The 13,563-nt window shown below is 42.6% G+C and overlaps 1 protein-coding gene across 3 annotated transcripts in view; it reads left to right on the forward strand.

Annotated features, from left to right (window-relative positions):
• gse1b (Gse1 coiled-coil protein b) overlaps positions 1 to 13,563 on the forward strand; it is a 265,129-nt gene that overhangs the window by 176,381 nt on the left and 75,185 nt on the right. Inside the window, exon 1 of one of the 3 annotated variants that reach the window (XM_088614303.1) lies at positions 597 to 780. The exons of the other annotated variants lie outside the window; for them this stretch is intronic. Coding sequence (XP_088470429.1) covers positions 744 to 780 — 37 coding nt within the window. The 5' untranslated portion in view covers positions 597 to 743. Of the gene's footprint in view, positions 1 to 596; positions 781 to 13,563 lie in introns of those variants that run through there. 3 annotated transcript variants of the gene reach the window in all.

Here is a 13,563-nt window from a genome sequence, read left to right on the forward strand (position 1 = left end):
TAGCCTGAAGGGAGTTTATTCTTCCCTCCTCCTCTGTTCTTTGAGTCAGTAGTGGGACACAGAAAGGAAGAAAGCAGAAAAGACGTACGGAGGACTGAAAAGGAAGCCAGGCATTTGCTTCAGATCTCCCACTTAGGATGTTGTGTGCTGTGATGAACCAGGAGGCTACTTTCCTTGCTGAGTCGTTGGAGTATTAATTTTTCTCTCACTGCCAGAGCTGGGCAAAAGAAAACAAAGCCTGTTTATTCTTAGCAACAAGAAGTCGCCTGAAACCTGCTCCGCTTGTCTCTTCTGTTCCTGTGTGCCCCCTGCCTTCTCCTGGACGAAACCCAGCCCATGGAACACCACCTTTGACATTCGCCTCACTGAAAGAGAGAAGCGAGCTCCCTTAAACTCCTCATGAATGACCCGCACAGAGGGCTTTTCAGCTCGGAAGCCTGGGCCGACCGTTCCTTGTGCTCGGCTGGGTTTGCTGTCTTTGCCTTGGGCATCTCTAGCGGCGAGGGCAGCTCGCTGCTGCACCAGAGCGTCTCAGGGTGCTTGAGCCTGACATCGTTAGACACTTACCTCAGAGCGGATCTCCGTAATGGCAACCTGACACTGCGAGCGAGGACCTTCTAACCTGTCCGGACCTTGGCTCTCCTTGTGTGGTGCCTTCCTGTGTCTTTTTTTTTTTTACCAGGACATTCCTGCATCTCTCTTTTTTTCTCTTTAGTGACCACAATGGAACTGTAATGTAAACCATGTTTGGACTAAAGCCTCCACTTTACTATCTGCCAGGTAAGGTACGGAGAGGGTGAGGGAGGAAAGTGTCTTGAGAGGTGTGCTAAAGGGTACATGTTCTTTTATGTATTTTTAAAGCAGCGGCCACAGTGTCTTATTCTTCTTTATAAAGAGTAAGCTTGCAACGTGAGAACTTTGGCTTTCATTAGGGATGGGGGGTATAGCTTTTCTTCCTCCTTTTGTCTCCATTATTAGCTCCTAAGTGGCGAGCCTTGTTTTATTTAACAGCAAGCTGCAGAAGCACTTAAGTAATCTAAGGTGAATTAAGCTTGGTGTGGGGTTACCATCAGTAGGTGCTTAACAGTGTCTCATGGCTGAATGAGCTCTGATTATGTAGCGATCAGCCAAGATGTAGCAAATAGAAGACTTGTATAAATGAGGGTGAAAGAGAAGGAGTAAAAAAAATAATCTTACTGCTTTAATGTTTGAAGCCACAGGGAGGCTGTAGCAGTTGGCATGATTTTTACATTAGGCACTGTGAATTACCTGCATTTTAGCTTGTTGCGGGCCAGGAGGCTAGCAGTGAAAAATGGCAAAGGATTACAGGGGCTTAGGGATATAATGTGGTTCGCTTTAACTGTTTGCAGGCTTACACACAGAATCCCTCCTGCTAACACTAGCATGCAACCACTGTGGTGCGGGTTTGGTACAGTAGAGTAACATTATTGAAAAACTTACACAGCAGGTAAACCCCTCAGGTGGGCTCGTCATAACCCATGCTAGTGACTTTTAGGATTCATAAATTGTAAAAGTGGAATGAGATGAATTGAGAAGGCTTCCAAAGAAGTTTCAGGGCTGTTCTAGCGATACAATTGTGGTAATGTGAATTATTTATCATTCTAAACATGGTGTTGAAAAGTACAGCAAGTGAAACAGTTTTTTGCTCTTTGGAGGTAGTGTGAAGCAATGACACGCAAGCAGCTGATGATATGATTTTGATAGGAAGTTCTGACATGACACGATGGTTGCTGGATAGTCATTACATTCTGCTAACACAGAAATGGGAAAGAGGCTCCGATACACAATCTGTTGATGCACTGTGTGCTCTGAGGCTGTGGGTGAGAGTGTGGTCAGCGTCCTGGAAGTACACTTCAGTGAAGATAGTGAAACACACTTGCTGTGCTTTTGCTTCGGTGTCTAGGCTTGGGTTCTTTTTCAAGCTCCTGAGCAAGATACAGCCCAGTTACCTTTCCACTGTGGCGCAGACCGAAAGTGCGCAGAAACCCGAGGCTGGGAAACATCAGGCTTCCTCGTTCAGAAACCGCAGCTGTTTATAGGGCTGACTGTGCTTTTGACTAAGCTCAAGTCTCCAGTCAGTTGAACCTAAATTCGCAGCAAATACTCACTAATCAAATTTAAAATCAAGTCTTCTCTCCATTCTGTTCAACTTGGTTGTTTCTTCTGCTTGAAATGGCTCACCTGTCTTGTTACAATATGTACAATTATATTATTCTGTCATTATCATTATTGAAATCATGCTCTTATTTCAAACCCTAATTGAATTTCTTGTTTAAAATCTACTTTTCCATAATGTAAGTTCATGGAAATCTGTTTCTTTTGGGGGGACACCAACATGAACATGCAAGGAAACAACACTAAATTGACTGGAAAATAATACCGTTTTGGCCAGCATAGTGGCAAGTAGTTTCCTACAGGTATTCACATTTCTCTCTCTTTAATATTTTGTGCTTAGGAATAAAAGAGAAATCAGTGCTGCGTGAGTGTACTGTATAAGTGCTGCCACCTCGCTTTTAAGGGGTGTCAGCATTGGAACCAGAGCAAACCAACAGCTATGACTGATGAGCACCTCCGATTTGAAGAATTTCTGAGCTTCTTTGCGAAATTTCTGAGGGGCCGTGTCTTGCGGTCTCTTACTTCAGAGCGGCAGTCACCCTGATAGCAAGCATTGTGTTACTACCCACAGGCAGCACGAGGCAGTGTCCTCTGATGGGTGTCGCTCCGCTCTCGTTGCTCAGGGCTGGCGTGTAGATGTGCACTAGCCAGGAACTTCCACTCTGCTAGAGCAACAAAAAAAGATTCAAAGGAGGTGGGGGGGGGTGGTAGGTGGGGAGGTGGGGTGCGTCCTGCCAGCACTTCCCTTTTCGAAGATGAATGGTGCAGAAGGAGGAGAGCTCTGGGATCAGTCAGGGCACTCTCCTGACAATGCTGCATAAAGCTGACACTCTGTGCAGCTGAATTATTTATTCTTCCCGACGAGGCTTTTACTGGCGAAGAGGCCTTGTGAGGGCAGAGGAGGAATGTGCCATCATAATTATTAATAGAGTGGGAAGGAACAGTCATTGATCACTGCCTGTCCAGATATTCACTGTTCGTTTACACACCTCCTGTAAAGAAGCTCGTCAGTTATTACCGGCGTCGGTTACTGTGCTCCTTTCCTAAAGACGTATGAAAGCAGTACCTTCTTTGCAAAGTGCACTGATTAATTTCCAGGGATCTGTTTATGCTAAAAAATAAGGAAAAAAAGCAAACAAGTGAGTGAATGTGTTGTCAGTTGGGATGAATCCTGTTCAAACCAGTACAAATCAAGCGATGGTGAAAAGCTTCAGACCCTGAGAGAACCAACTATCGGTTCTGTGCCAAGACACTGGGGTTTGTGTATAGTAATCATAGTAATTTGTATTTGTACCTGTCCTTTAGGTCAGGGAGCAAGTTTTATCCACCAGAACAGATAAGAAACGACACTTGAAATCCTGTGGGTGCTCTGTCTAGACTTCTCTGTGATCCCGAAGGCTTTGCACAAGTATGAAAATCATTATTTTCATAATTTGGGCAAGGATACAAAGCATTTTCTGTTGGGATAGAAACCGAAAATGAAAAGGTCTGCTATTGTTTCATTACTGTTTAACAAAAAGGATAACCGAGACTTTCATACAGGTTTAGAGGCTGTTTGCGTTTGCATAATGCCTTGTTCGGTTGCTCACTCCACAGTCATGCAATCCCACAAGTGGGATTTTTTTATTTTTCAAAACAGTGCTATGGCAGTCATAGAGAAGGGAGACCGATATAAGGAGATCAGTTTCCACATTATGCTTGGTTCTATTTATCTCCACTTTAGGGAAGCAATGTGACATATGAAGATTTCAACTCATGGCTAAAACAATGGTGCCAAAAGAGGTTAATGGGGTATCGAAGTCCCTCTGGGATAAAGCAGGACCAGTCGCCCCCGCACCAGAGGAGCATCGCTGTAGTGAAGTGTCTGAGTGAGGTACCAGGGAACAGAGAGGGCAGGCAGCTCCTGAAGGCAGTTCGCTAGAATCAGGAAGTCCAGGGCAGCTCTTAAGAGTAAACCTAAACAACGCCTAAAATCCCTGATGAATCTATATCTTAATACTAGAATCATAAAGCACATGAACTGGAGGCTACTGCGTAACTATGACATTCTGAGTGGCATTTGGCTGTAAGAAGTGTGATTTTTTTTCTTAAAGTAATTGTACTTTTAGTTATTTGTAGAACAGAACTCCTTATTTTAGAAACATATGTGACAATTCCAGAAACAGAAGTGAACCTAGTGAATCACTTCTGTATTTACACAACTACCTACAGTGCTAATGAAGGTATTTAGAGAAGTTAAGTGACTTGGTGCTTAGAAGCCAAAGTCAGTTACAGATATTGAAACTAAAACTCTGGCTACAGTCTCTTAAAATAAGCTGTAAGTTTAGTCAATTTATTCTGGTACATAAATAGAGCCTTTATTGTCTATATCTTTGCTTTGGCAGGTATTTAAGTACTAGTGGGTGTCAAAAACCATACAACTGCAGAGTTCCAATTGATGTATCTACAGGGAATGGTTCAGAATCTTTTAATGGACGAAATAAGTGAAGTATTTTTCAGCTCTTTCATGATGACAGAGCTTCACTCCTCAGGTGGGTTAAGACACCAAGCAAACAATGTTCATATCCTTCTAAATTATTCATTTCTGATATTAAATTATATATACGGCTCTATTAATTATTCAATTTAAGTGATTATTGTGCAGCAATGCTACCAGAAGTCTTCTCATGTCCTGATTCTGAGATTCAGTGGAGTCACAGAAACAGAAGGGAGAGTCCCAGGCTGTTAGGTGGTGTGTGTGTGTGTCTCCACCCCCTCCTGCCCCACTGCGCGTCAGTCCTTAAACCAGCCATCACCACAGGACATAACCAGAACCCTTACCATCCTGAGGGGCAGTTTTACAGAGGGCCAAGAGAGGCTTTAAACACATCCACGGTCAACTGTGTGATTCTGTTAGCTGTTGAAAGGCGACCATTTTGTTTGTTCTAGTAGGGCTCAATTATCCTGGTGCCCTAGTTAATCCAAGGCAGCCAATACTGAGGCAGTACAGAAGGCTAACTCATTCTCAACATTAGGTCTTACCAGGAAGGCTATTTGAAAATTTCAAGCAATTAAAGATGAATAGCTTTAGCTATTTGAAGGTGAATATGAATACTTGATAAAGTTTTACATGTTTGTAAAAGCATCTTATTTGAAAAGCATCTTTCCTAAAGTGTGTGCAAAGGCAATTTATAAATCCTAATGCTTGGGAAACAGGTGCTTTTTAGAAATTTCCTGCTGAGTGATTATCAAGAGCTCTACCTGTGAATTCATCTCTTTTTTTAAGTTCAGCTGATCTCAAAGTAACTGTTCACTTTTGTGTTACTGTGGAGCTCGAGAGATCGAGGTATCTGTTTAAAAGGCTGTTTATTTTCACACCTCTGAAAAGTCAGATTTGGGGTATGTGTCATTCTTCTTTAACTTGAAAATGATCGTAGGGGCCTGTGCCTACTCATTTGCCTGCCAGAGAGTGGCTCCAGCAGGCTTTTGGAGTTCTGGTGCGATTATTCAAACGTAATTACCTGCGTGTATTCTTTCTGCAAAAGCGCTGTTTTGAATAAATGGATTTCAAATACGGTCTGAATTGTGAGAGGAAGTTTTTTCTCTCTGTTGGGAAAAAAAGGATGAAACAATATGGTAATGTGCAATTTATGACGTCTCTTATTGGCGAAGCCTGGCAGCAGCATGAGCCCTGTGCTGACTCCTGAAGGCTACCTCATCGCCGAGACCTTTAGAGCAGAGCCTCTACACTTCCTTCAGCACCGTTCACACACAGAATTAGCTCCAGCCTGCCTTGTCGTCTTAACTGCCGTTGCCGTGGAGACGGTATCAGACACATGCTAGTTTTTCAATGATTATTTGACAAGAAAAAAGGGGGAGCATTAAAAAAAAAAGAAAAGCAAAAGGAAAAATTGCTGCTTGAGCTCAAGCAGACTAATTACCCCTCCTCAAGAGTGTGAGAGAGAGAGAAGGCGGTGCAGCTTGTGAGATGAGGAGCCCATGCCACTACCCCCGCTGTCTTACTTGTTTGATTTTTTAAGCCCAAGGACGGAAGGTGACAGCTGAGCTGGCCTGTAAGCCAATAAGCCGCTATTTGCTTTGTCAATAGCAAGACCACAAAATGGAAGACCTGGACTGACCTCATCTGAATATGTGTGGTGCAAGAGTGCGTGTTACTGTCAGTACAGCAGAAAGGGCGTGAACGTAAGGTTTCGGAATTGCGTGCTAATAACGTAATTCAGTTGGGATTTTCTGGACTGCATTCTTCATGTGGAAGATTTTAATCCCAGTCTTCAGCTACATAAGTATTCTCCCACGTGCTGTATCTGCATATACTGATTGAATGACTACATGACTAACCTTAAATATGTTAAAGGTAGATTATATTAATAATCCTATCTGTACCTGGACAGAGCTCATATTCATACATTGCATTATGTTTCGTATATGTCTCAAGCCCCTCCATTGGCCTCCTTCTGGCTGTGATCGACCCTTTAGACTCATGAATGTGGCGTCTTCAGAGGGAGAGGTTGATAATACTGACTATTCCCAAATGCCTCTAATTTGTACTTTTTGGAGTACATCAATAATTAATGCTTGCTCTCAGCCCAAATAAAATTGCAGACACTATTAGAAGTAGGTCTTCAGCAACAGAGTAGAAAGGTTTGAAATTCCGTCTTATGCCTGCGAGGTTTTTAAGGAGGTGTGACAGAAAGGGCTGGCTTGGATTGCTGTAGGGCAGGGCAAGAAAAACAACATCACAGCTGGCAATGACAACACTTCCAGGCAGCCTGTTGCCGATGCTTCAATAGAGGTTGTGCCGCCTTTTGTGCACGTTGACCTCTCTCATACTGACGACACCTCCACAGCTTCCTCCCAGGCATTTGGAAGCTGGGATTTCAGAGCCTGGCGGGCGTAAATGTCAAAGGTACAAGCATTTGCCTGATCCTGCCAGACAAAAAAAAAGCCCCAGCATATATCTGTAAAGGAGACAATGCAGGGCGAATATCTCTGGTAGCAGCGGGAATGTTGCTGAAATAGCCTTTGGCAGAGGGGTGCCGGCCACAGCTGTCTCTGTGCAAATTAACTTCCCTTCAGACAATTTGCATTGCACCTCCATGCTTCCACTGCGCTCGTGCTCACTGGACAGCACCCCAGCCAGGGAGGAGGCTATGTGGGTGTGTGCAGGCCCACTGACTCCCACTGATGACGTGGAGCATCCAGCTGATTGATCAAGAGATGTTCCGAGAGAGTGTTAATAAGCTTGATGCAAAACCCCGGTCTTTTTTTGTTTATCCAGTGATAAAAAAAAAATAGTCTGGGTCAAATAGCCACTTCAGCAAGGCACGGCTCCTGTGTGGCCATCTCGCTGAAATAAGATTAATTGCAGCTGTCTTTGAGAGAGAGAAGGCAGGGGCGCAGAAACAGAGACCTGAACGTCTAACAATTACCCTGACCTGTCCCTGTTATCTGCTCTGGACCCGTCTCCAGCGATGAGGTTACTGACCGTGCAGCCGCTGAGAGCTGGGGTGTCCACCTTCTCCAGGATCAGCTTTAACTGCCCACTGCCCTTGATGCAACAGGTTGTGCTGTATGTGCTGTTGTTGAGCGTGCACTGGGATCGGTTACATGCTGTTTGCAGGTGCCAATTCCTGTGAGGCAAAAATCTATTTATAAAGTCTAAATAAAGTGCCCCTGGAACATTGTTTCGCTAGCACTATTGTGGGCCAGTGTAAGAGAGAGGAGCTGAATCTGTGAGTGGCTGAGCTCGTGCAAGAGGAGTGTGAACTCGGATCACTGTGCCTTCCTTGCCCATCCTTGACTGAAGCATCATGCTTGAAGCTGCTTATCTTGCTTAGCTGACTTGTGCTCCACTGTGGCAGCCCGCAGGCTTTCCAAAATGTTAGTCTTAAATGTTAGACGTACAGCATAAAGGAAAATTAACACTGCTTGAAGGAATATCCTCTAATTCCCCTTAAAGCACTCAGAATCATGTGATGACTTTTAGAATATTCTTAATGCTGGCTTATTTAGCCCTGTTTCTGTTGCTTGTTGGCTGAAGGGTTGCTAAAAGGAATAATTTAATGGCCCTAACCTTTATTTTACTATTTTCACCTTGATTTTCAAAAATTCAAATTTGTTACACCCATAACAAAAAGGGGAAAAATATTTTGCTAAAAATTAAGTGAACAGTCTTGAAAATGGGACTCTCAAGCTTCCAGGATATTAGTTGTATCTGTGCTTTAAATATATTGAGTTCAAGACTCTAAAAGGTTTGGGATTTTCCCCTCTGGATTATGATTGAGCTTTGAATATAGAAACATGGCCCAACATATTACTTTAAAAATGGCTAAAGGTAAAAAAGCAAATTGACTTTTTCAGTAAGGTTTGATATGTCTACATTTTTTAAGTGTGCCCATTTTTCTTCCACAAGAGATCAGTTTGCTGTGGTCTGGCAACATTTAAACCTGTAATGATTATTTAAGCCTTTAGGTTAAACCTTTGAGTGCAGCTGTTTCTGGTTATTGTTATCTGGTAGTAAATAAGGTGAAACTTTGGGGTTCCTGGAGTCAGTAATTGCTAGAATGTACTATGAAGTTTTAATAAAGCTGTCAGTTATTGTTCTGGTAGGAGTCTGGCTCTCTTGGGTCCCTAGCACCTCTGCTTATTTTGAGCACATACACAACAAAATCCATTCGAACTGTTTGTATACAGGGTGTTCCTCAGCTCAGTTAGCCTGATGTAACCTCCTCCCACCTCCAAGAGCTGTGTCTTCCAGCAAGCCTATGAAGTCAGCATATTGTTATTCCAATGAAGCTTGTGGCTGCTATTGGAGTCATTAGGCCGCAGTAAAGTGTACAAATTGATTAGGCCATTATTTATCTAGGTGGTCTGACAGGAGCTTTAAAGTGAGGCCAGCTTGTAGCATCTGGTCAGTCAGTCTGCTTCCCAGGTGTCAGGGAAACAGTTCAGGGACTGAGCCTGAACACAGCCATAAACCACTCACTTCAGCACCCAGACTTGCGTAAATTTGCCTTGTTGATCTCCTGTTAGGCCACATGGTTAATAGCCGGAGAGAGCCTGTGGTGAGAAATAAATCAGGACTGCAGCATGCAGGGGCACCATAAAAGCCAGAATCGACGTGCTCCCTCAGTGGAACAGGTGAAATCTATGTCCGCAGAAAATATCCCTTTAAAACGTCTTTCATTTCCATTTGTTGTTTTTTGGGGGGTTTTGTGGCTGTAGTATTTTGTTAAGGAAGTTCACGTTGATCTTATATTATTGTGTAAGAGCCAGTACCAGCTTCTTTGAAACAGGTCTGCATTCTGATAAGATTTATGTAAAGCCCTCTGTCTGCCAGACAGTATTTGGCATTTATTTTTTCGTTATGTAATGCTCTTTCCTAAACTGTTCACTAAGTGCAGTAATTCCCATACATACCAAAGAGAGATAACAGTATTTTGAAGAGACACATTTGTCTAATATTTAATAAAATGTAAGATAGCAATTATGACCGCTTTGTTAAATTAAATAAATAGATAAATGTTTCTGCAGTCATTCCTTAGAAATGCTTGTAGGAGAGGATTTTCTTTCTTCAGAAGCAAAGCAACCCTGGATCCAGAACCTCGCATTATTTCAGTCTGTGTAAAACATGGGCTGATAAAACAGTGTCTGGCAGACAGAACTGGCTAAACAGGTATTAGAGCTTTAATTAGCATCTGTTTTGCATGATCCCAACTCGGCAATCCTGTGTCGGGCTGAAGAAGGACATATGGGACGGATGCTCTTCTTATTCAGTTAAGTGGTGAACAGGTTGGTCCACATGGGAGCAGTAATTTAGGATCTTATTAAAATGCCAGTGGTTTTGCTTCTTGGTATTTCAACACAGAGGGTGGTTGTTCATAAGGAGATGTTGTCATGGTGCCATGGTTTCAATATAGACTGGATGCGATCCAGATGCGAGGATGTTGGTCTCACCCCCAGTCACCTAGCCCAGACCGAGCTGGGAGCGTGGCCACAGTTAGGTCTTCTCAGTGTTGTCCATCACTGGCACCTCTTCCATCGTGGATTTGATCCACTAACGTGATTGGTATTCTTTTAATACATCTTCATCTGATCTTCTTAATCTGCTGTGTATCTTGGATTTTCTTCTGTCTTTTGGCAGAATCGCGATGGCTCCTGATTTCTGCCCTGATAACACTAGCAGAGGTGACTGCACTTGTGCTGACGTCCTGGCTGATGGAGAAGAGCAGACAATACAGTGAAGTTCAGAACTGCGAGAGGTTGTTCAGCAGTTAACTCAGACTGCCATGTTAAAGCTCTGATTGTACAGGCTGTGCTATTTAACCCCCTTTGCTGTCACCAGCTGGGGCTGACAGACTGAAGCCTGAGCCAGTGGTGAAGATGTTATCAGTCATTTCACCTGATTGTCTGGTTGCACATCCGTTGAAAGCTCCATCCGAGGTTTTGATAAGACTTTCTCACCAGAAACAGTAAGCCCTACACAAGTGTGAGTGAGATTTGCTTCAACTGACGTCTGTTGTGGTTCACCATTGTGAACTACACTCATGGAACATAACATCTGCACCAAATAGTCACATGCGCTGTGCTGAACAATGGGTACTATCATGAAGCCGTTTGTTGAATGCCAAAAATGTTGATGCAGTGCAGGTTTGAATTACAGACACACTATAGGATGTAGTTGTTTTTCAACAAATCACAAACAACAATGTTCCTTCTAATGTAGGGAAATAGATGCAATTGAAGACTTTTCCTTCTGTTGCTGCTTAAGCATGAATTTTCCCAATTAAGAAAAGTGACTAAGTGATTCCTTCCCATACAGTTTGTGTGGAGAAAAGGGGTTAAAAATCAAAGCCTGCGCTCTCTCTGGGTAGGAGTTAAAGTACTGACATAAAACTGTGCGTTCAAGACATTCAGTCTGCCTCCCAGGGTCGCTTCCCAGATCCGCACCTCTTGAAACCTCTCAGATCCAGCTCATGCAGGTAGCCCTTTACATGTTCAGGGTGTCTGACTGTAGTGCACCCGCTGTAGCCGGAGTCTGAAGCTTCAGACAGCTCTCACAGTCAGTACTCACTTACACCTAATTGAAAAATCTTTTCACAGAGAAGCCAGATCTTGCTGCTGTTATGTTTTTTAAGATGTATAATTCAAGCCAAACAAATAATAAAAGGCATGGGTACATGGTGATTAAATATGTTTATGTCTCCCTCACTGCAGACAAGAATATTCAAAATAATTCCTTCTGAAGTCAAATGACATCCTTTGGAAAGCAGAGAAAACAATTCCAAATTGTGAGGTGAATTTATGTGGTGATTTTAGGGTAAGAAAGAAAAATATCCTCCTACTCGAGTTGAAAGTGAGAAGCATTCTCTGAGGTTAGCAGTTTTATGGTCGGACTCAAATGTGAACTTGGACTGATGAGTTCTTACAGTTTAAAGACCTTTATTTTGCTGCCTTGTCCTTATCCGTTTCTTGCAGTAACAAGAAGCTTCTCCCTGTTAGCATCGGCACAGAAAGCCAATAAGAAACCACTTATTGAATCTGCTTGCGAGGGATTCAGAAAGCTGAGCTGATTTGCATGTGCCAGCTATCATTTCCTTCCCTTCTCTTGGCAGTGCCCACCTTCTCACTGCCGGTCCGTCAGCGAGGGTGATGCTGCTGAGCCTCTCTCTACTGTCCTTTTAAGAAAGATGCAGGGTGATTAAGTTCAATCCTGAACCCTGGACTAAATGTTTCAAAGACACCTTGTGCTATTGTGACAATTATGTAAAAGCTTCCCAGCTTGTTAATTAAGTATTGACGAAGATCTCCGCTTGGAGCTGCATCAGTTCAAACGTAACCTATTATTTCACAGTGGAAAGACAAACTGCAATATCTCTCTCAGCAGTATTTTCCTTAGTACGGCTCAACAGAATTTGTTTGCAGGAAACTTTCATTGAAGAAATCAGTGTTCACAATCCCCTGTTAAAATGAACTATAAGCGTTGTTTACTTACTGATCAAAATCATGAGTCATTGCTTCACTGGAATTGTGCTTACACAAATAATTTACACAGTCCTGCACTTTTAAATCTAAACAGGGTTCTTAAAATGTTATGCTGCTACCTTGGGAACTTAGCTGAATTATCTGCATTAAAAAAAACAGTGAAAAACGTGTCCTCTCTTCAGCTTCTTGGCAGGAAATTCAAAGACTGAAATTGGAATTTAGGGACAAATTAGCCAGGACTGTAATTATGGTAAGTTTAAAATGTAAATACATTGACTGATCGGTTAAAATTGATCCAGAATGTTCCAGCATTTAAGGGGGGGGCTCACTTGAGCTGTGTCTTCTACACTTCCCAACTAATTAGGAACAAATGTATTAAGGCTTGAAATCTACCACTCAGAAGACATGGAAGTTGAGATGTCAGAACTGAACCTTTGTTTGAATATTTCTAAGCCTTTTGAACCTCCTTAATGACAAATATCTTCCGATTTCAGATACTGAGTATGAAACATTTGCAAATATGATGTGAAAGTCTTCAAATATGTTTTTTCTGTACCTGTGTAGAATTCCATCAAATTCACTGAAACTGTCAATATGAATTTCTACATTCAGATGTCACTTGAAGTTCATCAATTACCTTCGACAAGCTCAGATTAACTTTTTATCCAACCATAAGTCTCTATTGACTTGCAGCGAAATAAACAGCCAAAACCAGATGGTTGTGTGTTATAAATATATTGCAATAAGTCACAGAAAATGTTACCTTTCCCTGGTACTGGGGGATGTACACGTGAAGGTTTTCTAATTACCCAAGCTAGTATTTTACATTTCTAAGCAGGCACTTACTCTTACAAACACAGATGCCTGCAGCTGCTTTCATAATAGGGCTGTTTTACTATAACCTCGAACATGTGTCAGTGACAGGGGACATCTCTGAAAAGACACATTTCCTAATCCACCAGATGGAAGAGTTCAGAAACGTTTGAGCCCCCGCTCACAGCGCTAGTCCAGTTTCTGTCATGAGAGTGGACCCGGAGCTGTTGATCTGAGCACTGCTAGAGGTTTGGAGGTTTTTATACTTCACTTGCTCTCGGTACTTTAATGGAGGAGCTCTGTGTCAGCTGATCACAGACGGCATATGAAACAAGGAAGTGATTGAGACAGAATCGATGTTTAAAACTGTTTCAAAACTGTTTCAAAGGCAGGTGTCTTCGTACAGGTGGGGTCTAACTGTGAGGGTTTCTGTTGCTTTCTCTTGCCTTCATTTTTACCTCAGTATCCCCACGTGCAGCTGGAGCGTTCGCCCCTCGTGTTTGGTATTTTGATATAAAAGGAAGTGCAAGCTAGTAATCTAAAATGCATAAAGGAATCATTCTTAGGCTTTAATATTCTGCTGTGCAGGGTGACTGTCTGAGGTTTTATATACACCTCAAGCAAGCTTAG

The sequence above is a fragment of the Lepisosteus platostomus genome, chromosome 20 (assembly GCF_059453375.1).
Source record: "Lepisosteus platostomus isolate fLepPlt1 chromosome 20, fLepPlt1.hap1, whole genome shotgun sequence".
Classification (NCBI taxonomy): domain Eukaryota; kingdom Metazoa; phylum Chordata; class Actinopteri; order Semionotiformes; family Lepisosteidae; genus Lepisosteus; species Lepisosteus platostomus.